The 26,859-nt window shown below is 33.6% G+C and overlaps 1 protein-coding gene across 1 annotated transcript; it reads right to left on the reverse strand.

Annotated features, from left to right (window-relative positions):
* Positions 1 to 14,237: 14,237 nt before the first annotated feature.
* LOC120176987 (probable protein phosphatase 2C 46) lies at positions 14,238 to 18,198 on the reverse strand. Its single transcript, XM_039183255.1, has 5 exons — positions 17,857 to 18,198; positions 16,978 to 17,410; positions 16,292 to 16,659; positions 15,146 to 15,382; positions 14,238 to 14,816 (listed from the first exon to the last, which is right to left on the reverse strand). Exons 2-5 carry the CDS (start codon positions 17,294 to 17,296, stop codon positions 14,547 to 14,549), a joined length of 1,194 nt encoding a protein of 397 aa, XP_039039186.1. The 5' UTR covers positions 17,297 to 17,410; positions 17,857 to 18,198; the 3' UTR covers positions 14,238 to 14,546.
* Between the last annotated feature and the right edge of the window lie 8,661 nt (positions 18,199 to 26,859).

Consider the following 26,859-nt stretch of genomic DNA (forward strand, 5'->3'; position numbering starts at 1 on the left):
TAAATTCATCAAGTCTTTCTCACTAAGACCACTCAAAGCTTGGGCTATGAATTTATTAAGAGCACTTAAGTTCATCTTGGGCATGCACATTATTCGTCATAGAGATGGGCAGTATGAATGTGCACTATGAGTCTTTCCATGGTTTCGTTTAACCACATGGAACTTAGATAACTAAGTTGGGTATCCACTATGAATTCCTCAACCAATGGGCTTGAGGCCCATCCCCCTCGACGAATCTAGGACCAGCTTCCGACTTAACCATTTGGTAAGTGGATCTGCTAGGTTCCTTTCCGACTTCACATACTCTAAAGAGAGCACTCCATTCTTTATTAAGTGTCTAACTGATTCATGTCTTATGCGAATGTGTCTTTTCTTACAATTGTAAGCTTGGTTCTTAGCCACACATATCGCAGCTTGTGAATCACATAACAATAAAACTAGAGGAGTCGGTCTTCCCCACAACGGAATATCTGCTAACAAGCTTCTGAGCCGCTCGACTTCTTGCCCAACTAGATCAAGAGCTATAAACTCTAACTCCATGGTACAACGAGCAATACAAGTCTGCTTTGATTATTTCCACGAGATTGATGCTCCACCCAAAGTAAAAACATACACACTCGTAGAGCTTACCTCATCATTATCAGAAACCCAGTTGGCATCACAATATTCTTCTAATACCGCAGGAAAGCCAACAAACTCAAGTTTCCAATCCAAATTACCCTTAAGATACTTTAGTAAGCGTTTAAGAGCAATCCAGTGTTCTCCACTCGGATTATGAGTATATCTACTCAGTCTACTCACAGCATAAGCAAATCAGGCCGAGTATAGTTCATTAAGAACATTAAGCTTCCAATTAATTTAGAATATTTAGTTTGGGAAACGCTACTTCTTTTATTCTTAACAAGATGTATGCTAGGGTCATAAGGAGTTCGAACAGGGACGACAATAAAACTGTCAAATTTCTTTAGCACTTTCTCTATATAATGTGCTTGACTTAAAGAAAACCCCTTTTCAGTTTTGGTAATTTTGACTCCTAAGATTACATATACTTTTCCCAAATCCGTCATCTCAAACTTTGTGGACAAGAAACTCTTAACTTTGTTAATGGACTCAATGTTAAAATTGAAAATCAACATGTCATCAACATACAGGCTTATGCTGACATATTCAGTGCCAAACATCTTCGAATACACACAAGCATCCAAACCATTCACAACAAAACTAAAACTAAGAATAGTTTTATGGAATTTCTCATACCACTGTTTATGAGCCTGCTTAAGTTATAAAGTGACTTTTTAAGTCTACAGACTTTACCTTCCATACCAGGTGCTTCAAAACCTAGTGGATGCTCCATATAAATCTCCTCATCCATATCCCCATTCAAGAAAGCAGTCTTAATATCCATTTGATATACATGCAACTCATGAATAAAGGCTAGCGCAAATAATGCATGAATCGTTGAGATTTTCGTAACGGGAGAGTATGTATCAAAGTAGTCTAAACCAAACCTTTGAGTGAACCCTTTGACGACTAACATTGCCTTAAACCGCTGAATCGAACCATCTGGCCTCAGTTTCTTCCTGAAGACCCATTTATTGCAGATTGGTTTGAATCCCTTAGGAAAGTCAACTAATTCCCAAGTATAATTAGACATTATCGATTCTAGTTCATCATTAATAGCGCTTTTCTAGAAACTAGCATCGATAGATCTTATAGATTCTTCAAAAGTTTTAGGATCCTCATCTAACAGAAAAAATTGAGCTATATGATTTGAAATGGAGTCTAAATCATTTATCTCATAAATAAAGGAAGTAATAAAGACTGGTCCAAAAGAGGTTTCAACTCTTTGCCTTTTACTTCTTCTAGGCTCGAAATCATTATGTTGAGAAGACCTAACAAGAATACTAGAAGAAGTAAATGGAATATATTCTATTTGTGTTTCGAAATTTATTCTCGGTTCCTTTAAAGGAAAAGTATTTTCAAAGAAAACAACATCTCTTGACTCACAAATAGAATAATCTTGTAAAAACATGAATCTGTATGCAACACTATTTGTAGCATACCCTATAAACACTGCATCAACGATTTTAGGTCCAATGTTGGACTTCTTAAAGTCTGGCAAACCCACTTTGGCCAGACACCCCACACTTTTAGGTATTGTAAATTAGGAGTGTATCCTTTCCACAATTCATATGGGGTAGAATCTAATTTCGTAACAGGAGAGTATGTATCAAAGTAGTCTAAACCAAACCTTTGAGTGAACCCTTTGATGACTAACATTGCCTTGTACCGCTGAATCGAACCATCTGGCCTCAGTTTCTTCCTGAAGACCCATTTATTGCAGATTGGTTTGAATCCCTTAGGAAAGTCAACTAATTCCCAAGTATGATTAGACATTATCGATTCTAGTTCATAATTAATAGCGCTTTTCAAGAAACTAGCATCGATAGATCTTATAGCTTCTTCAAAAGTTTTAGGATCCTCATCTAACAGAAAATTTTGAGCTATAGGATCTGAAATGGAGTCTAAATCATTTATCTCAGAAATAAAGGAAGTAATAAAGACTGGTCCAAAAGAGGTTTCAACTATTTTCCTTTTACTTCTTCTAGGCTCGAAATCATTATGTTGAGAAGACCTAACAGGAATACTAGAAGAAGTAGATGGAATATATTCTATTTGTGTTTCGACATTTATTCTCGGTTCCTTTAAAGGAAAAGTATTTTCAAAGAAAACAACATATCTTGACTCACAAATAGAATAATCTTGTAAAAGCATGAATCTGTATGCAACACTATTTGTAGCATACCCTATAAACACTACATCAACTGTTTTAGGTCCGATGGTGGACTACTTAAAGTCTGGCAAACCCACTTTGGCCAGACACCCCCACACTTTCAGGTATTGTAAATTAGGAGTGTATCATTTCCACAATTCATATGGGGTAGAATCTAATTTCTTATGAGGAACTCGGTTCAAGATATGAGTTGCCAATAGAATGGCTTCCCCCCACATGTTATCAGATAACCCTGAACTTATTAGTAAAGAATTCATCATCGCTTTTAAAGTTCTATTTTTCCTTTCGGCTATACCATTTTGTTGAGGAAAATAGGGGACTGATGTTTCATGAATTATGACATTCTTTTCACAAATATTTTTTAAGAAATTAGATCCATATTCACCATCTCTATCAGATCTAACCCGTTTGATTCTCCTATCTAACTGATTTTCAATTTCTACCTTATAAATAAGAAAGAAGTTTTCAGCTTCATCTTTAGTCCTTAGGAGATAAACTTTTATATATCTTGAGTAATCATCTACAAAAGTTATGTAGTAGTGTTTTTCTCCTTTACTTTCAGTGTTTCTAAAATCTGCTAGATCAGTATGAATGAGTTCTAACAGCTCAGTCTTTCTATTAGAAACAGTCTTAAAGTGAGGTCTAATATGCTTAGCTTCTACACAAATTTCACATTTGTTAAAGCTAGTTGTGTCTAGTTTAGTCAAAACATTCATATTTATCAATTTCTTTAAAGTATGAATATTCACGTGTCCTAATCTAGCATGCCACATATAAATGGATTCAACAATATAAGCATAAGTGGTTGCTTTATTTTCATTAAATTTAGTTTCTATGACAAATAAACATTTGCTTAAAAACCCTTTCCAAACATAATCACCATTTCGGGAAAGTACAAGTTTATCTGCCTCAAAAACTAACTTAATGCCTGCCTTATTCAGAAGCCCACCACTTATCAAATTTCTATGCAAGACAGGTACGTACAGAACATTATTTAAAGACAAAGTTTTACCAGAGGTCAGCTTGAGGAAAACTTTGCCTTTGCCTGACACTTCAGAGTTGCTAGAGTTCCCCATGTACAGACGTTCACCTACGTTTCCATCCTCGAATTTGGTAAAAAAACTCTTTCATTGTGCATAAATGCTTTGAAGTGCCAGTGTCAACAACCCATTCCGAACAGTTTTCCACCATATTGACTTCTGAGACCACCACAGCAATGATTTCATCATCTTCTTCTACAACGTGTATCTGTGGCTTGTTGTCATTCTGGCGGTCTGAGTGGTGTTGGAATTTGTAAGCTTTGTGGCTGGGTAAACTGCAGACGTAACACTTGAGCGTATTTCCTTTAGGTTTGGCCTTTCCTGACTTCTTGAAGTTAGTAGCCTTCTGGGGTTTTGTCTTCTTATCTTGATTCCTACGTTTCATGATCTTCTTGAATTTAGACTCAACCAAGTTAGCTCTAAAAGATAAATTACTCATAGAATTAGTAAGCTTATCTTTTAAATGGTTGGCTTCTTCAATATTCATATGGCCCACGAGCTCTTAAAACGAAATTTCTCTCTTCTTATGCATAAGAGAGTTGCAGTAGTCAGACCAGGACTTGGGTAGCTTCTCAATGAGAACATTTGCTTGTAGTACCTCACACATTTGCATCCCTTCGACGATGATGTCGGTGACTAAGTTCTCATAGTCATGGACTTGATCCATTATCGACTTGTTGTTTGTCATCTGGAATTTGAGCCATTCACCGACAACGTACTTCTTAAGGCCCGCATCGTCCGCACCATACTTTTTCTCGAGAGTGTCCCATATTGCCTTGGTACTCATTTCTTTAAGAAACATATCAAACAGTTTATTTGACATGTGACTGAGCAGATGTCATCGCACCGTTTTGTTATATTTCTCATATTTCTCGTAGGTAGCGAGAGCGGCGGCGGCAGTTGCTAAGGCATCATCATTCAGAACCGCATCCGCATCATTACCGGTAGCTGGGGTTGGTGGCATGGTAGATGGTGGCTTGAGCAATACGTAGTCATGATCAAGTTGCTCGAAGAATATCAGGATTCTTTGGGACTACCTTCTATAATTCTTTCCATCAAGTGCATCGAGCTTGGAAAGATCGGGTATCAGTTTGCTCAAAGGTGTTGACATGATTGCAATATATAGAATTCATTTCTAAATTGTTGGTAAAATAGACTGCAAAATCACACCGTTAGCACTAACAGGAAAGATAAACAATAATTGAAAATGAATAGATTCGTAAACCGTATCGTGGTATAACCACTGCCTTAGAAATGAATTTGCCCCGATGTGTGTAATCGCTGCAGTAGTCGGACCGTCCCCCGAGGTTAACACGGTTGCTCTGAATTCCATACACCCGAAACCGGAGTGGACTGCTGGTGGTATTGCTCTTCTTATCACAAAGCACACAGAGAGAATATCTAGAAAACACTTGGAGAGTGAATTCTGAAATGTTGAGAGTGAGTTGAGAAGCTGAATTCAGCTCTCTATTTATAGGCTAGAAATAGGGTTAAAATCGTCCATATAAAAAATCAAGATTAAAATCATTCTTTGTAACAGCTAAAACGTTTATATGAACTTGACTAAGAAATAGCCCAGGTTTATTGCACCATTATTCAGCTGATATAACTCCTGAAATTATATTATATAACTCCTGAAATTAAACCATATAACTCATGTAGCTCCTGATATTAACAGTTTGTCTCCTCTGTACAAAGCTAGAAATCAGTCTAGATACATCTTAACGTTTTTTATTTAATTTAGGAAAAAATTGTTTAATTTATGATAACTCATAAACCAGTTGTTATCATTTGAATTTAACCAGTCCTCAACAGCCTATAAATATCAGTTGAAATCTTTCACATTTTCTCTTTGTTTCTTTCAAAGAGAAATTCCTCAAGAATTTTCTTTTTATCCACGCGGACGTGTCGAAAACACGTATTACCACGACCACGAGTCGAGCTGAGCCGTGTCGAGATGAGACGGACGGCGGAGGTGTGCGAGATTCCCCATTGTTCTCTTTCACTCAACAAGGAAGTGGAAAATCCAACCATAAATACCTATTCCTAATAGTGTTTTAATACTATCTGGGATTGAGCATTACCAACACTGAACCCACAAGTTTGAAGCAGAAGAAAACTTCAAATGCAAACATAAACAATTTTTACCAATTCTAAACATATATTAAAGCTTGAGTCAAGCTCAAAATCTGTGATAGGAAATAAAAAAAAACTAGACTTTAATCCCCTCCAAACCAGATTGCAAATGAACCATATTAGCTTCCAACATTCTTGACACGTCTTTCCCAGAATTATAAGCTCTGATGAAATTATCTTCAATATCTTTCAAGGCTTCTAAAGTTTCCTTTCTTTTTCTGGGCTATCCATCACTGTAAGCCTTTTTTATTCTCCGTGGCTCACATGTCTCTTCCTTCACTTTCAACACACTAGTTTCACACTCCTCATGCTCTCTTTTGTTATTTTTTTCTTCAATAATGACAACTTTCTTCTCTTCCTCTTTGGTGTCCCCTTCCTCTTCTAGCTCCGATATCCCTTCGTGTTCTCTCACGGCTCTTAAATCATCCTCGGAACACCTGTAATATCCACTAATAATCTCTGGTCTAACAACATCAAACGGATTAAAAAAGTCCCACCCAAAATCCCTTTGCGGTGATGGCATTGGTGGTGGCATTTGCATATAAAAGTACCCACGATGTTGTTGTTGTTGTTGTTGTTGCTGCTGCTGTTGGTGTTGTTCTCTCACCAGGTCTTGCTCGGTCACTTTCTCTGAGCTATCCAAGATTTTCGAAGAACCAAAAGACTCTCAAGCAATGGCTTCATGGCTAGTAGACTCCGAAGGCCTTTGTTGAAGCAGCATTGGGTTGGTCATCACGTTTTGGTCTGTGGCCGGTGGTGTAGGTGGACAAGGTGGAGGAAAAGTGATGAGAAAAAGTGAAGCAGTGAAGAATGGAAAGCTACGAAGAGCTTAATGGCAGCTGATACCGCATAAAGAGCTTGACAGTACCTAAAATGTGCTTCCGTAAGTGCATATCTTCTGTCCACTGCTAACTTTATAAGGCGTTTCCTTTCTCTACAAATTGACACAACCGCTTCTTCTTCCTCTAGCTTTGAAGCAACATAATCCATTTCCCTTTGCTAAAAACCTGGGGGTGTTTTTGTTTGCCTTTTTTCCCGGGTTTCAGTAGGCTTAGAAGCTACTAATTTATGAATGTATGGGGATAGGGTAAAGAAAGGTAATTTTTTTTTAGGAATCTAAGCTTTCTTTTCTGCTAAAAAGGAGGTGGGATTTTAGCAAAATGGAAGATAGAAAGAATTTACAAGGGTTTGAGACTAGGAAAATGTAGTTGTATGAGGAGTATTAGATCCTACAGAAGTACTGTAATATAAAAACTTAGTTAACTGGAGATTTTCCTGAAAAATTACCCATTTTTTAATTATTTACGTGTCAGACACTGTTAGAGAAAATATTACGGATCTAACACCCTTTACAGAAAGACGTAGCCCATGCACCACGTCTTACGCTGATGTGGCGTCACGTGGGGTAAGGCGCGGTGCATTGGCCACGCCTTTCGTATTTAATCCAGACCGTTCACACCCCTCCCCCCATCCGCCCGTTCACACTCCCCATCCTATCCTATAAATACCCTAATGCATATGTTATTTAATCCTATAAATATGTTTGCTTAATTTTTTTTATCAAAGAAAAAAAGGAAAGGAATCCTCTTACATATGTTGACATATATTCAACTTAAGAACAAATGTACTTAAACAAAATATAATTGATAAGATTACTGGATTTCAGTTTGGGAAAACAAAATAAAGTACAGAGGACAATGCTGATAAAAAGTCTTGCAAAGATAAAAGATTCAAACCTCAAAATTCCATTCAAGTCAAAGCATATATTATTGTTAACAAAATCTTAAGCTCCTAACACACAAAACTCTTCATAGCCCACTTTTCATTTGTTTTTTGTCACCTAATGCCAATGCCATTGAGGGAGCAGTTGCAGATGCAACGAGGTTTTATGTCAGTGGTGGTGCTTTGGTGTGTTTTTGATACATGCATCACAAGGCTCACATCAAAGGAAGAAGTAAGAACTCTTCCAAATGATCCACTCGTCCAAGCATTGGAAAAAAAGATCAGAACAAAAGCAGACTTGCGATGACTTTTTGAATTGGATCCTAATCTTATATGGTCAATATGTGTTCTGGATATACGACTGTCTATCTCTTATCTTTCCAATGGTTCTTGAATAGCATCAATCCAATAACGGGAACTCAAGATATGGTCATTTTACTGAAGACGGTGCATGCAGAAAATCCTACACGGGATTAATACGAGATTTTATAAATATTACGAATTTTTAATATTTTTATTGATTATTTGTAATATAATATAATATAGGATGATGTATTATCCTTTAGGATTAGATTTATTATTTTATTAGGAATTAAGGTTGGGTTAAAAAATTATATTTTAGTTATTATTATTTTATTAGGAATTAGAGTTAAGACATGTTTCGTTTATTATTATTATTATTTTATTCATTAGTTATTTAGGACCTTTAGAACTCAGCCCCTATATAAAGGAGGCTTCATTCAACTTTTTAATTAAGATTTCTTTGATTAATAATACAACGAGAGTTTGTTTTTGCAAGTGTTGATTGCCTTGTGCCTTCGAAGCTTCTTCTCCTTGAGTTCTTTCAAGTTCTTGTGAGAGAGATTAATCTTCACACTCCAATTTGCCTTTTCATTGCGACTAGGAGGGTTGGTTAGAGCCATATAATCATGTTTGCCTTTTCATTGCTACTAGGAGGGCTCGATAGGACATTATCCATCGATTTTCCACATATCCATCCACGCCATCAATCATCTTTATCGTTCACATTCATAAGGGAGAACTTTTGATTTCTTGATTATCTTACTTTATTTTCAATTCCTTTATCTTTTGTTTATCTTGTTTTAATCTTGTTTCTTACCTTGTTTCCAGCACCTAAAAGAAACTCTAAGAACCCTACTTACTACCGCCACCTTCCCCTATTCATTCCCTATTGTTCTTCATCGAGTCTAGATCTTTCTAGGTTTGATTCTTCAATAAGAGCAACATTCATTAACCCGCCACCGCTTCCCTATCAATTGGTATCAGATTTGGGCCGATTCTTGGAAATAAGCAAACAATCTTGTTTGTTCTTGCACACAAAACCGTCAAGGTATCCCAACGGAGCTAGTTCAGAGAAGATTCATCGTTTTAGGTTTTTTTATTTAATTTTAATTTAGATTCAAAACCTTCTTGTTAGTTTGCTATTTTTTCACCAAAAAAACAAAAAAAGGCAAAAAAATAACAAAAAAAACCAAAAAACCAAAATTTCAAAATTTCAAAACAAATTGCAAACGAAGGTATTTAGGACTGAGTTTCTCCATATATCATATTCATCCTAATAGAAATCTCCAATCCAAAATTTACCCAAATCGAAGTTCATTAGAGCCTTCAAATACATCCTTCAAGTTTCATCGGCGATTCGGTCTAGGATCTTGTCGAATTTCTTGAAAAATCTACAGGATGATTTCGTGGTAAAAATTTCCATATTTCAACTTAATATATTTAAGATAATTCACACAAAAAATAAGAATTTTTGGAGATCAAGAACACCTTCAAACAAAGCAATAACGAAAAACAGATTGTTTGAGGACTCACCGTTCAATAGAGTCTACTGGATTATACTTCTGAAATTTTACGGGTAGTTTCTTAACGCATCGAAAGACATTCTAGAATTTTTCCAAAATTTTTGGACACCAATAACCCCCGCAAAAATGTTGCTCAAGTTGATTTAGCGTTTTCTAGGTTTTCTGGTTTGGTTCTTTTTTTTCTTTGACTCTTAGTGTTTTAGGTTCTTTTGTTTTTCCTTTTTATTGTTCTTTTGCATTATCTAACACATTATCTTTCTTGTGTTAGTAGGATTAAGGAGTTTGCATACTTATTCCTTCATTGCATTCTCGTTCTCTTGGAGTCTAACCCTTGTTTGGCCTCTTAGAACTTTTAGGTTTTCTTATCGCCTTTGCTAGTAAACAAACTCTGATACGAACTGTGGAAGACTACTTGGTAAAGTGATTTTTAAAGAGTACAAGATCGGCTTACTTGCCTCTCGTTGTGTTACTTTCTTGGAGTGACTTGTGATGTTTCTTTCTTTGTTGAATTTTCTTTCTTTTCTTTTTATTCTTATTTTACTTTAAAATTTCTTTTGAGTGCTATGATTTTAGAATGGGCGACAATAACAACAAGACACTTATGGCTATCTTAGCCGCACTTGACCGACTCACGACTCAAGTTGAAAGATTTGATGAAACCGTGAAAGAACGACAAGAATCACAACTGGATCTACCAAACCAAAATCCAAGACCAAACAATGTTGAACTTTTAGTACCTAGGCGAGAACAACCACGTTTCCAAGCAAAACCAAAGTTCATGATCCCTTCTTTCAAAGGAGACAACGATCCGGACAGGTACATCGATTGGGAAGGAAAAATTGATCTCATGTTCACATACCATGACTACCCCCAAGCTAAACAAGTTCCCCTTATCACCATGCAATTCGAAGGATATGCTCGAACTTGGTGGATGCAAACAAGGAAAAAGATCTAGAACTTCCAAATTCCAACGATCACTTCTTGGACCGACCTCAAACAAACTATGAGGAAACGATTCCTACCGACAAATTATACACGAGAAGTTAAACTACGACTACACCGACTTCGACAAGGTAGAAGTTCAGTTGAATACTACTACAAGGAGATGCAGTCCTTACTCAATAGGGCTAACATAACCGAAAAAGAAGAGGTCACCGTGTCAAGATTCATCTTCAGCTTGAACTCAAACATCACTGATCTTCTTGACCTACATGGGTACGAAAACCTTGAAGATACACTAAAGAAAGCAATGGCAATCGAAGCACAAATCCAAAGGAGATTCCGATTCAGAGAACATTACAAAGGTACTTCATCCTCTTACGAAGGTAATCCTTCAAATCCTTCCTCATCTTCTACTCCATCTTCTCTAAAAAAAGCCAAGATATGACAAACCTGACAAGGAGAAAGAACGACCAACAAAGAATGACACGCTTCAAGCCCCTAAAGATTAAATGATAATTTGTGAGGAGGTAGGGAAAGTAAAAAATGAAAAAGAGGCAAAATCAAAAGAGGTCACTAGTTACAAAAGCCAAAAGAATAATGACACATGGGTGGTGAGTGAACCTAAATGTGAGACAAAAAGAGTGACTCAAAATCTATGTGTGAGCACAAAATAATTGAGAGAGAACTATCTTTATTGCATCCTTGTTCACTTTAGGGAATCAATTGTTTCGATTTCTAACATTAACAAGGATTTGCCTAGTGTGTTTTCATCTTTGTTATAGGATTTTCAAGAAGTGTTAGGTGATCTACCTAACGAATTACCACCGGAAAAGAAGAAAACAACACCAAACCAATCTAATTCAAGGTTCCATCATACCTCGTCAAACATACAATATCGAAGAAACCAAAGAGTTAGATTTTTTACGAAAAGGCTACATCCAGGAAAACTTTAGTCCGGACGCCATCTTAATGACCAAACATGATTTGAACAACTCCACATGCTTTATAGTTCGTGCACAAGAAATCCATGTAAATGATGAAAAAATAAAAGCAACACGAGATTGGCCCACACCATCTTCCATTGCCAAGAGTTGTCGAATAGTGTTAGGTGACCCTCCTGACGGTTTACCACCTGAAAGCCCTAATCACGATGCCATATCAATGAAGAGTCACAATTTAAGGGAGTCCAAAGGTAAGTATTTTGTTACTCATTTTAATGACATTGTAACGTACTTCTCCTTTTTACAAGGTAAGGCTCGTGAGGTTGTCATCCATACTAAACATAACTCCTTTAAGTGCGTCACAAACCGAGGTAAGAAAAACACAGTAGACGATGCACTACCACTGAGGTTTACTCTTACCTATCAAACACATACTACTATTCCGAGAATTGAATATATCAAAGATGTATATCACAATAACTCGGATATTTATGATATTTCTACCCATACTTTTAAAAGTGCTTCTAATGAGCTTTATCTTGTATATGAGTTTCCTTGCCACACTTAGTAGACTTAAGGGACTACTTTAACAAACCAGTTGACATGGTTTTTAAACACTCATTCTCGCCACAAATGAATAAAACCATGGAGATATTATCTGAAGCAATCATACATAAAGCCAACAGTGGTCGACGTCATGTTGAATTTCAACCTAAACATCAGATTACAAGACTTGTATGCAAAAGAGGATTTCAAGACTACAAGAAATTAGTTCCTACAAAGAAGAAACCTCGACTAAAACGCATAAAGACACATCACATTGATCCTGGTAAATGTTTCACAAGTTTTCCTTTCAACACATCTAATTCTCTTTCTCTTGGATTTTCAGATTCGAGGACGAATCCTTTTGAGGAGTGGGGGAATGATACATGCATCAGAGTCCATAATACATGCTTCTTTGGACTAATGTTTCTACTCGAACCTATTAGAAGAACAAAGTCTCGAAGATTCAAAGTATATATATTCGGTAAGTATGATGTGAATGAATCATTAAACGATTCTAATATTGCTCCCTTTAATGTTTTAAAGTCGAGGTCGAATCTTTTTGAAGAAAGGGAGGATGATACATGCATCACAAAGCTCACATCAAAGTAAGAACTCTTCCAAATGATCCACACTCGTCCAAGCATTGGAAAAGAAGATCAGAACAAAAGCAGACTTGCGATGACTTTTTGAATGGGATTCTGATCTTATTTGGTCAATATGTGTTCTGGATATACGACTGTCTGTCTCTTATATTTCCAACGGTTCTTGAATCGCATCAATCCGATATCGGAAACTCAAGATATGGTCATTTTACTGAAGACGGTGCATACAGAAAATCCTACACGAGATTAATACGAGATTTTATAAATATTACGAATTTCTAATATTTTTATTGATTATTTGTAATATAATATAATATTGGATGATGTATTATCCTTTAGGATTAGATTTATTATTTTATTAGGAATTAAGGTTGGGTTAAAAAATTATTTTTTAGTTATTATTATTTTACTAGGAATTAGAGTTAAGACATGTTTCATTTATTATTATTATTTTATTCATTAGTTATTTAGGACCTTTAGAACTCAGCCCCTATATAAAGAAGGCTTCATTCAACTTTGTAATTAAGATTTTTTTGATTAATAATACAACGAGAGTTCGTTTTTGCAAGTGTTGATTGTCTTGTGCCTTCGAAGCTTCTTCTCCTTGAGTTCTTTCAAGTTCTTGTGAGGGAGATTAATCTTCACACTCCAATTTGCCTTTTCATTGCGACTAGGAGGGTTGGTTAGGGCTATATTATCGTGTTTGCCTTTTCATTGCGACTATGAGGGCTCGATAGGACATTATCCATCGATTTTCCACATATCCATCCACGCCATCAATCATCTTTACCGTTCACCTTCACAAGGGAGATCTTTTGATTTCTTGATTATCTTACTTTATTTTCAATTCCTTTATCTTTTGTTTATCTTGTTTTAATCTTGTTTCTTACCTTGTTTCCAGCACCTAAAAGAAACTCTAAGAACCCTACTTGTTGTCACCATCTTCCCCTATTCATTCCCTATTGTTATTCATCGAGTCTAGATCTTTTTAGGTTTGATTCTTCAACAAGAGCAACGTTCATTAACCCGTCACCGCTTCCATATCAGTTTTGCTTTGTTTATTGATTGATGGTGAGGATTTAGGATCAATGACATTGAGAATGGATCCGTGGTGTGTAGGTTAGGGAAGAGAAATATAATAAATAATAATGGGGAAAGGGGTTATTTAGAGTGGATTTAGAGAGAATATGGTCATGACACACTCTGACAAATGTTATTCCCACCTCGGGAATTGCCTACTTCATTCTCAACACCCCAAGCTTTGGTTTGCTGCAAAGAAAACTATTGTTTTCTCCCTTTGAATACAACAAGAAATCAAATACCTACCGACACTAGTCAAAGAGAGTTAAAGATCTTGGACAACCTCATCCTGGTTTCAGTTCATGTCCCAACAACCATTATTTTATGATGTTAATACAAATTTAAACTCAAAAACTGGTGAGCCATGGAAATAACTTATATATAATATTGTATAAAAGAACAGGTTACAAAACACTAACCACCCGACAACCAGAAATGCCTGAAACAGCCAATATTCACTGGCAGATGAGCCATTTTGAAGGATTAGGAAACCTGAAATAAAACATGGAGTTGTTCTTCAGACTAGTTCCACCCAAATCTTGACCTGCTTCACCCAAATCTCACAATCTTTGTACAATGCAACACTGTTAACAGTTGTGAAGCAGGTGAGTACAACAAGTTGCTTAATAGTAAGAACATATGCACCAGATGAAGAATAAAAGGAGACTATCATATAGACCTTTAAGGGAACTATTCCCAGGTAAATTTAACCATATTTATTGTCACTTTGTACTCCTTTCTAGTTCTCTTCGAGTGTTTTGGCACGGATGCGAAATGCAAACTTAGTAGTTTCTAGTTAAAAGTTACAGTGTACATTAAAGAATTGAAGGCTTGCTCCTTCTGTCGCTTTTCGGAAGCTACCTGGTATTCACATAAAGAGGACAATACAACAAAGAAATAGATGCGATGCGGCATGATCAGGTACTGCCAGCTTCAGTTGGCATAGCACAAGGAGTCAGTGTACCATGAGGCACGGTGATTCCTCCGCCTCGAACGGATAGATTAGGAGTCTTAAGGGAGGTTGCCTTGCTCTCGAGGTTTGAGTTAAGAAACACCACAATAACTGTGATGTCATCATGGAAATGGCGACGTACACCACGGTCAATCTTCTTCAAGTCAGAATATCTCATTTCTCTCTTCTTTGCTGCCTCTTGTAGTGCAGTTTTTACCAGCCGCTTTGCAATTCCCTGCTTGTAGAATGTAGACCAAAGTCAATAAAAAGGTTTTTTTTCTTTTATTTCTTTCAGAATCCTTACTTTAAGATGAACTACATGTCGGTCAAGATATTGGAATAGCAGCAACCGCAAAATGTCATATCTCATGTAACAAAGGAAATATTTTCAAGATAAGGATCAGCTTCATTAGCAACTTGAATTCTATATTCTAATATCTATAATCAGTAGCCAACTAGAAAAGGCTTTCATACTCGAAATCAAATGAAGTGTCAGAGGGATAAGAGAAAAGATTACAATTCATGACAAGATACATGACATTAAACATCGAGGCATTAACTTACTCTTCGTGGATGATTCTGAACTATATCAACAGCTTCTTGATTGCTAAGGTGCTCCCAGAGCCCATCAGATGCAAATATCACAAACTGATCATGTGGCTGCAGCAGGTGCACTGATATTGATGGGTCTGAGCTCAAAATCGGCTTTATGAAAGGTTCGCGAAGCCGGAATTTAGGATACAAAGGCTCCCTGTTGAACTCAGCCCTTTTCAAATATACATCGCCAATAGATCTGGAAATCTGTAAGGTTTAGAATTCTATCAATACAACATACTATGAAAACCAATATCAACAAAATTACAATTCTGTACTGCTAGACAGATAGCTCGCACTATTTTGGTGATTGACTTGGAATATAGGGATACATGGCAGATCAATGGATGACCATGATCAAAACACAATAAAAAAGCTTAAGGTTGCAAAGCTTTCCAGCAACAGCCGGTAAGCTATTTATCCCTTCCAATCATCTTTGTTAATTACCAAGTTTTCTCGTAGTAAAAAATATTTCTTATTTCCTTTTTCCTTTTAAGCTTTACAGATAAACCCAAGCATCCAACTGTACCTATTCTTCCCCTAAATGGGGCCACCTTATATTTACCTTATTGAGAGAGAAAATATCATGCAGCTGATATAATCTTTTTTCTAACAAATCAAAACCCTTCTTTCGCTTGAACATGTCTCGGAATTGTAATCATAAAAATCCATTTTTTTCTCCAAAAACACTACAGGCCTGTTTTCAGTTCTTATTTTGAAAAGTAGCAGATACTCTCTTTCCAGGTTCATTCTTCTTCCCTAAAATTGTGTATGATAAAATAAAGTTTTCAAATATTTATAGCAAGCAAGCTTGATATTTCTCAGCCTGAACAAGAGCTGGTTCAAGCTCTCTATGAGTCAGCAGCACATATGAACGTAAGTAATACCTGGTCCTTTATTCACATGGTTATTCTTGTAGACAAAAGAGATATAAGCCATAAATAAAAGCATGTCTTACTTCATTTCATTTTTTTTTCCTACACACTCATCACAGCTAGGAAAAAGTGTCAAGAACTCGATGTTATTGCTTAACGATAGTAGCAGTTATTACTTAACGATATTAGCAGTTAACTACTCAAAATAACAATTGTTAGCACTTAGAATGGTGAAACTTACCTGTATTAGACCTTTCACACGCCACACATTGTGCTTCAAAACTACAATTTGTGGGTCATCAGGATGCAATGATTGCAGCTCCTGTCTCACGGACTCTATACACGCATTATGCTCAGCAGAGAGCTGAATGGCCAGAACCTCTCCTGTTGCTTTCACAGCTCTACCCAAAACAGCACGGGAATCGCCAAGGTTGGCAACATAGAGGGATCCACCACAGATAACACAAGTCAGGCAACAGGATCCAACAGCTGCAATTTGTGGTTTTATAGGCCACTGTTTAGTAACAATAGACAAAAAACCCTCTTCTGTTGCTCGGTACGCTTTTTGTATTACATCAACTGACATTGTCTGTTGCTCTGATGCGAAACCTGAACATAACAAATTTTACAGAACAAGAAACATAATCGGTAAAAAAGTGCAAGATAAATATGTCAAAGATGAAAGCGAGCTCTACGGCAAGAAATAAGCAGCGAGGCAAAAAATAACTGAAGGACAATCAGGAACCTATAAGCATTTGGACTCAGAACAACAAACCATAGATACGGTGCAACAAGTTCACCACGGAAATTCCTTCAATTATTTAATCCTATCCAAAACAATTGTTTATTGAACATTTCATCCATGTACTTAATCAGTAAATAGAGAACTTAACAAGAATTCAACCCTGGCAAAGGCCTTTTACTTACGTTTAAGATGTTGAAAGAGATGATCATTGATGTAGCGCGAAGTCTCTGGACCCCCATGCCCGTCATACAAGCCAACGAAAGTACCATAGGGACCGCACTCGTGTAAACTCAAACAACCGGACTCAAGCTGGCTCTGATCCTCAAGTAAATTGTTGGCCTGAACCACTGCCATCGAGAACTCGCCACTAAAGTGTTGCCCTGAGTCCTTATACCACAAAAGCCCATCTTGGCGACCTCCAGCATCAGAACTTGTGTGAATGTATCGATCTGACCTTGGCCGAAAACAGGCCCTCAAGAAGTTTATAAACCCAGATAACATCCCTCATCTCCTCCAAATTCTCCACATCTAAATTAAGCACTGAATACGAAAAGGAGCTAGAAACCAGAATCGTGAGCCTTAAATTTCTTTGAGCTTCAACACAAAAATGGAAAACTACAGTAACATCGACAACAAAAGACGCCAAAACATCGACTACAGTAACAATTCGGCAATGCGGAATTACAACTCAAAAGCAACTAAATCAAGCAAACCTCAAGTACAAGTCAGTATCTTTAACTACTCCTCAAGCCTTGATAATACAAAAAACTCGATAACTATATAATCAATAACTAGCAGAGCAATCAAAGACCGTACTTTTTTCTGGAAAAATCAATAAAAACATGAAGATATTTTTTTAAAAACAACAGAATCGGTCAAAGATCATATCTTTTTACTAACGTAGCTGGTCAGCCATTGGCATATCCAGAAGGTCTAAAGTTTCACATTTGAGAACTTTAAACAGCCATGTTTCACATATCCCTTAAAACCCATTAATCGTCATATTTCAACTCATGATTCCCACATTAAAAGTTATAAATTAATAAGAAAAAAAAGGTCACCTTTTTTAAAACAAATTGACCACTTCGGTTTGTACTTTGAAAGGAGAATCTGGAACCATAAAAGGAAAAGGCTTCATGCGAGCTCAAAACCAGAACCAATAGATCTATGGATCAATCACATCAAAAGAGAGGGAAAACAAAAAAACAAAGTTTTGTTTTTGATTTGGGTGGTTTCAACTAGTGATGAGATAATTGAAGTAGAAGAACAGAAAATAACAGAAAAATTGAAATGGAAGATTTTTTATTTTTCCCTTTTCTTTTCTTCATTATTCTTCAGAAAGAGGGTCTTTTTACTCGTTTTTATAAGTAAGATTTGGCGTTTGGCCCCAAAAAAACTTTGTAAAAAAAATCTCTTTCCTCTTCCCCCTTATTTGTTTCTCTTCCTTCTAATTCTCAGCAGACAAGACCCATTAAAAAACAGCAAAGCAGAGGTCCATTTTTGGGCTCTACACCCATAATCCGGTAACAGAGGGAGAAATTAAAAAAAATCAAAAGAAAAACTCTTTGAGTAAGGAGTAAATGAAAATCGAGTTAGAAGAAGGATCTATCAATTTCTTTCTCATTATTTTTATTAATAATTATGTGCCATTTTAGTATTTATTTGTATTTTTATTTCATGTATAATAATGTAAAAGATTTTAGAAATTTGGAAATTTAAGTTAGTATGTATAAAACATTAAGTATATTTAATTGGTTGATTAAATTGTTTATCTTCACTATGTGAATATTAGTATTGTTTATTTTTAATCAACTCTAAATATATTTTCTATTTAAAATAATTATATATTTGGGGTGTTTGACAAACAATATTTTTAATATATTTTAGCTTATTTAAACATAAATAATTTATCGGTAGTCAAACCCTCTATTTTTTAGTGTTTGGTAAACACATTTTTTAAAGACCTTATTGTGCAAAATAAGTAGAAAATGAAAACTTGGAAAATTCATTGGTTTAGGAGAACTGATTGCAAAATAAAATATTAAATGATATATTTGACTTTATCATTTTTATAATTATATCATTGCCATAAAATTTAATATAATGAAATAGCCTACATCCTAATATATTTTAGTAAAATTTTATTTTATTATTCTAGTTTTTAGTTGTATATTCTCAAATAATTTTAGTTAAGAAAATATAACAAAATTTGAAAGTAAAAAAATATAATATTGATATTTTATACAAGGTTAATAACATGTATCAACCTCACACGATTAATATTTTTAAATATTAATATAAAAAATATATTCAAAATTTTCAAAAATATTCACTAATTTTCTTATTTTTAATCTATTATAAAAAATATTGTATCCGAATAATATCACATCAATAAAGACTAAAGTATTATAAAATATATATGTAATTAACAACTAAATGTATCATATTCTTATTTGTCATTTTACCCATATCACCTATCAAATAAATTTTACAAAATACTTCTATATACACAATTAACCAAATTAATTTCTCAAATCAACTAATTAAATCAGTTGATCAAATCAACTACTGAATCAGCTACTAAATATCAACTATAAATTGTACTCCATCCATTACTTCAATGGTACAGAGTGGAGGCAAAGGAATGTAGTGGTGGATCAATGGTACTCCATCCATTCATAGTGGATGTGTACTTTATTTGCATTGAATATGCACCATTACTTCAATTTCAAACACACCCCCCCCCCCACACACACATAAACATTAACTAAATAATTTTACTGCAACCAATAATATATGAGTTTTTCAATTCCTCAAAATAACAACATTGTTAACTTCAATAAATATTTAAAATTAAATATAATTTATCAAAATAATATCTTTAAATTAAATTTCAGAAAGAAAAAAAAATTAATGGTTGAACGTACTTTTAGTAACGTGGAAAAACATAGGAAAATATAGTTTTTGAGCAATATTCGGTTTTATCAATTATCAAAACAAAAATAATAATAATAAAGAAATAATTAAATAAATTTTGTCTAAATAAAGAAACACATGTGGTACATTTTAGCATAAGCATGATTATCACTCATAGACAGACACACGATTTTATGTTAATGACATAATTATAAAATTTTAGATGGAGAAATCATAGAACTAATAAAAATAAAACGGAAATACTTAGATTATATGAAAATTTAAAATTTTAAAAGGGCGGCCGCCCTCTGTCAACCCCTCGATTCATCATTGAACATGAGAATAAGTTGGGTCAAATGACAACACCGACAATGGCACTTTTATGTAAACATTGTCTTTATTCATTCAACTAGTGTATATTAAATAAAATGTTATATTTAAACACTTGAAAAACTAATATATAATCGATATGCTATTTACACTATCAAATTTCTTAATTAGATATTGTTTTATTTAAATATTTAAATATAATCTTTTAATATATATTCTCATTGAATAATTGAAAATAAAATCCACTCACGCGTAAAGAATAATTTGTCCCAAACATTGCATATTGGGTGTAATTGACTTTACGTATTTTTCACTTACGTGATACTGAAAGAAATATTATTTAAATAGATAATTAATAATATGCATTATTTTAATATATAGTTTTTTAAATGATGAAATATGATAAAGGAACAAGTATGAAACGTCGGGTTAGTATCCACCCAATATGCAATGTTTGGCCTCTGATGGTGGAAGCTGTTGTTGTTGGGTCCTCCATTTTCACAGTTCAATTTATTTTCTAATTTATGATGAATTGAGGTTAATGATTGTTCAACGTGTTACAATCAAATATGACGACGATGATGTTAAAATTAATTAATTTTTTTATTATTAAAATCATATATTATATATAATAAAATTTAAAAGTAAATTATAGAATCTGTATATGTAGAAGATGTATAATATCAAATTTATAATATGCATAAATGGTTCACATATTAATTTTAAATATATAATATAAATATGTGACAAAATTACTTGGACAATGTGGTGGAAAGAATTGTTTGAATAAAGTACGGTATAAATTATTTTTATGATTTAAAGTGATTGTTACAGTAATTCGATGATTTGGTTAGGACTCCACGATAATTTTATGATTTCATTATGCATGCATGGCGATTTTTTCATATTGTTTGTCTGCACACTAGTTTACAGCGATGTGATCCGGACACACGAATAATGCACATGAGCAGAAACTTCTGTGCAATCAACACGCTTTCTTGAAATCGTCATGGAATCCTGATAAGTTCCTCTATTATTGCATGAACATCCTATAGGAGTGAGCGAAATTTGGATCAACTCAAAAAAAAAATTGATACTTTTGACTCGGCTCGATTCAAAAAATTTCAACTCGAACTAACTCGGGGTTGTAATATCATAAACTCAATTAAAAAAAATTCAAGTTCAAGTTGAGTTATAAAATACAACTCGAATAGTAATTCGAATAATTCAAATTTTTTTGTAATTAATGGACTTATTTTAAAGTTTGAGTCGAGTTTCCCTGCTCTATATGATATGTATATCACATATGAAAAAATATGAAAAAATAAATATGTATTGTATATGATTATAAAAAATGTTTAATTTAGAATCAAATAGTATAATAATATTATAAATATTTATAAATAAATTTAATTAAATAGAAATTCAAAAACTCGCCTCGACTCAACTTAAAAATTTTTTAAATAAAGTTTGAGTTATAAAATAGTATCCGACAACTTGAATAACTCAAATTTTTTAAATTTAACTCAACTTGACTCAATGTAACGTTCACCCCTAACACTCTAAATCATGAAATAATTTGTGGTGCACCTTATTCAAGCAAAATTCTCCCACCACAATACTCAAATAATTTTACCAATTATGTCCATTAATTATTTCTTAAATAATTTTTAACTAATATTAAAAATTTCCATAACATGTATAATAAAAAATGTTGTAATTATTTATTATTATTATTATTATTTTAATTAATTTTAATAAAAATATTTAGTCCTAAACTAATATTTATGACATATTTCCTTTAAAGGATATATTTTCCTTTCATTTGTATATTTAATCTTAAATTAATATTTATAAATTTTAAGGGTCAAGATATTTTAGTTAAAATTTAAGTGTTAAATTAAAGATTAGTTCTTTTTATTATTGTATCACATTATTATACTACGAAATTTAATATTTAGTAACCAAAGTATTAATAAAAAAAAAGACATTAATGATTAAAATGTTATAAATTGATAACATAAGTGAAAAAAAATTCTTTTTAGATTTCAATGATGAAAGATAACATTTATAAAAAAAAAAAGTGACGACTTCGATAACTTATCCTATTATCTAATATAAGAGAGTGGATTTTAATGTTTGATTTTTTTTTGAATTAATCATTAATATCTAATTTATTGATCTCTTAATTCAGAATGAGTACGCCAGAGTTCGAACTACTAACCTTGCTTAAGGAATCTAGAGGATTTTAAACAAAACACTTTCCAAAAAGGATAGGTTGCTTCATCCCAAATTTGTTTTATTAAGTTAAGATGAATACAAAGTAATCAATGTTATAAAAACTCTCAACCATTTAACAACAAATGTTCAATCACCCTGCTACAGTCGTTGGTGTTCAAACTCGGGACCTCTAAGAACAATAACGATTCCTTTAATCGTTGAGGTAAGTTGGTTCATGCTGCTTTATCACAATTTAAAACATATGAATGTGTAACCTTTTTATGTAAATTTCTTTGTTGAAAGTTTTACTTGTGGAATTATATAGATGGAAAATGATATTTTAATTTAGGGTAAATTACGTGTTTAGTACATAAAATATCAATTTTGGTTCGTTCTAGTACTTAAACTTTCAATTTTTTCAAAATCATACATAACGTTTAGTTTTTGTTTAGTACATCATCGTTAAAAACTTAACGACATTGTATTTTTATGGGTAAATTACATCATTCATCACTCAACTATCCTCTCACTCCTATTTTGGTATTAAAGTTTAAATTTTTTTAGTTTAAACACTCAACTTTCAAATTGATCATATTTTAATTGCTCTAATTTATTTTATTAATATTTTTTGTGACATTATATTTTATTATTTTGTTCATAAATAATTAAAAATAAAAAATAAATTTGAAAGGTAGAGTGATTAAATTAGGAAGAATTTGAAAGTGAAGTAATTAAATTAAAAAAATAAACTTAAGTGACCAAAATATGAGTGAGAAGTGTAACGCCTCGATTCCTGGGTTAGTAGTTCGGCCTAACTTGAGATAGAGTAAAATAAACCTAATAGGCTTGTAAAAAACCCTTGTCCAAATAAGGAATGATTTGGGCTTCGATTGAGCCCATTACGGATTAAAAAAGAGTATTTTTTAAATGAGGATAGATGAGAAGGGACGAAAACAATAATTAACCCCTAAACTATTCTGAAAGCTAAATTATCATTAAGATGGATGATGTATGCGTGTAGGGTCTCCTCTTTTTCTTCATAATTCTTTATCTTCTTCCTATTCTTCTTCTTCTTCATTTCCTTTAAATTTGAAGCTACCAAACGAAATATTTTTATGGTCCATTCTCCCTAGTTTGAATTTGTGAAGGTGGGCTTTGAAATCCTCTTCCTTAGAGCTTCAAATTAAGTTGTCAACCTTAGAGTTTAGCTATGATGGCCATGGTTGGGTTTAAGAAGGGTTTTGTGTTTTAGAACTTGTGGGTGGCTCTAGATCATTCCTAAACCTTAGAAATTTCATCCTTACCTTTATTAAGTTCTTAGATGAGTTGAAAACTCGTTTCATTGATTGTTCTAGTGAAAGAAGTTGGTGAAGGCTGTAACAGCAAGGGAAAAGAGAAAAAGGTCCTTGTGTGAGCTTGAGGTTGTTTCTCCAATTCCTAGGTGCAAGGTAACACACTTATAACCATTCCGTACTTCTTGTAGATTAGCATGTGTAGTATTGATTCTTTTACGAGTGTATGAGGCATTTGGGGTACATATGGGTTCATAGTATGAAAACGAGAATTTGATGTTGTTTATGCATAAAGCAATGTCATTTCATGACCCTTTAACCCTACATATGCCTTAAACACTGATTAAGGGAATTAGTAATGCTTTAGGAGTGATTTGGGAGGTTTTACACGAGTGACACAAGGCTTTCTAGGTTTAGAGTATCAGTATTGTCCATACAATATCAATATTGTTTGTTTGGAAGTGACAATTCTAAGAGCTATTTTAAGAGGAGTATCGATACCTATTTTTGGGGTATCGATATTGTTCATGGAGTATCGACACTCAAGAGCCCAATATCGGTAATCGGGGCTATATTAGATTCCACTGAGCTATTTTGGAATAGGTACTAGACAAGTATCGATACCATAGTATAAGGTATCAATATCGTAGGTGGAAGTATCGATACTCGCACAATTTTCCAAACATCGAATAGAATTTTTGTTTCGGATTTAAAAAAATGGTAAACCACTTAGGTAGTTCCTTGTAATATTCTAATCTATCGAATTCTGGGTTGGATCGGATTAGGGTGTTACAAGAAGATAGTTGAGTGGCGAATGATGCAATTTACCCATAAAAAGGTGTCATTGCAAATCAACCATTAAATTTTTAACGGCGAGGTACTAAAGCGAAACAAAAACTAAACAAAATGTATGGTTTTGAAAAAATTGAAAGTTTTGGTATCAAAACATACCAAAAATGATAGTTTAGGTACTAAAATGTAGTTTACCTTTTAATTTAAATAATTTATGTTAGGTTTAGTAGGAATATTTGTTTTCCTATATTTTTAATATCCAAGTATGTAATAAATTATTTTTCAATTATATTTAACCAGTCGAATTATTTGTCTCAGACAATGAAAAAATATTGTATAAAAATATTTTAATCAAATATTAAATTCTTATACTAATAAAAATACACTGTACAGAGGATAGATCATAAATTTTACATTTTATATTATTTTGTACCCTTGACTTGACTCAAGATTAGATAAATTCAATTTAAGTGGGGAATTTGAAGAGAAAGAAATGAAAGGAAAAAAAAAAACAAATCAATCAATGGAAAAGAAAGCCCAACAGCTTGGAATTAAATTGAAGTTGCAGTTCTGTTAGTAGGGTCCTACTCCTACCTAAGCTGCTTGATGTTCCTTACATTATTAATCAATCAAGTTGGAACCATGGTGCAATTTTATTAAGGCTATACCACAAATAGACACTTAAAAGTGTATTTTTTTTCATTTAAATACTTCAAAAAAAAATGGTTGTCTCTTTTTCCCATATGTATATGGGTAAGGGGGAGATAAGATAGTAGGCTACCCCCAATACCAGGAGACCTCCGAATTATGAAATGCCCTCCGTGGGACTCGATCCCACGACCTCAAAGTTAAGAACCTTGTGCTCTACCAACTGAACTGGATGGTCAAATATTTTTTAATCAAAATAAATATATAAAATTAAATTTATCAAAATAAGTACCTAAAGTACTATATGTTAAATAGGTACGTAAATTATTCAAACTTTTTTATCTAAGTTATAATAAAGTTGACATGTGACATTAATTAAATAATAGTACTTTAGGTACTTGGATAAAATAATTTACTATTTTAGATACTAATTTTGATTAAAACAATACTTTAGGTAATTAAATGAAAAAAACATACTTTAATTAAAAAACATACTTTAGGTTCATGTTTGAGTTCGAATTCGAGCTTCAATCGATTTAAATCTTAGAATGTTTCGAGTTTAAATTTTTCGAGTTCAAGTTGAACTTCAATTTTTTGATTTTGATTTCGAGTTCGAGTCGAATTTGACAATTTTAAACTCCTGTATTTTCGAGTTGAGCTTAACATTAAAATTTTCAAACTAAATCGAACTCAACAATACTCGAACTCGAATCTTTTAAGCGCTATAGCCGGATACAAAGTCATAAATCAAAATGCTAAGTATGCCATAATATGAAGAAAAGAGATAGATCCCACGGGTGATGGGTCCATATTAACCGAACGAAAAGGAAGCAGATGACCATGCAATCGTGTTCGATAAGCCCTTATCTCCAATAGATGGACAATTCAGATAGTGTTGCTCGACTCCATCAAATCTACGTTAAAAGGTCTTGTCGTTCAACTCTCTAAAACAATGTACTTAGCCTAGGTTCTGTACCATTAATGCACTGGACCATCTCTATCCTTTGACACGCAGCTTGGAATCTTCACATTTCAATGGCATGCACGTGTATATAATATAACGTATTAGGTTCAGATCATATTGAAAGTAATGTTTTGAGTCCTTTCCAATGTGAAAGATTAACAGCCTGTCTTCGATGCTGTTGATGATGTATGATATGATCGATGCTTGAATATATAATTAAACGTTTTCTTTAAACAAATATACGTGAAAATAATTAAATATATTATATAAGTATATATGATGAAAACCCAGATTTGGAAATGACATCCCAAGATCTGACGACCTTGAAAGTAGGGGTCCAGATTCTTTCATAGTTGTACAATTATTATTATCTTTTGAAAAATCACATCAAGTTATATTTTATTTATTTGACGTTAAAAAATTAATGATAACATCAATATGATTATTTTTATTTTTAGTTTTAATATGATATTATTTTTAGTTTTAATATGATATTATTTTATGGTCAAGAGAGCCAAGAACTAGGCTTTTACACGAACATAGGGTGGACCATGTAAATCCCGATACAAAATTTCATGCAAAGATATTGGCAGGTTTGCAAGATAAACAAGCGAAGTGCTACTTGTCGATGCCATCTTAGCCTACTGATGCATATGTTAGGAAATATATCGAGTACGAATAATTTCTCTATAATTAGATTAGTGAGTGCGAAATAAAAGCGAAAAAATAATACCCGAAATTAATAACAGAGTTCAGCCAATTATGCATACGTCTCTGGACTGCTGCAGATCTTTTACTAAGAGATAAAATTTACATGTGTTTACAAAACACTCACTACTCACAAGAAAACTCTCTAGTATTGGGAGAAAGAAAGAAATGATTTGGGATGATTTTGAAGCTAA

The sequence above is a fragment of the Hibiscus syriacus genome, unplaced genomic scaffold (assembly GCF_006381635.1).
Source record: "Hibiscus syriacus cultivar Baekdansim isolate YM2019G1 unplaced genomic scaffold, ASM638163v2 tig00112276_pilon, whole genome shotgun sequence".
In the NCBI taxonomy this organism is placed as follows: domain Eukaryota; kingdom Viridiplantae; phylum Streptophyta; class Magnoliopsida; order Malvales; family Malvaceae; genus Hibiscus; species Hibiscus syriacus.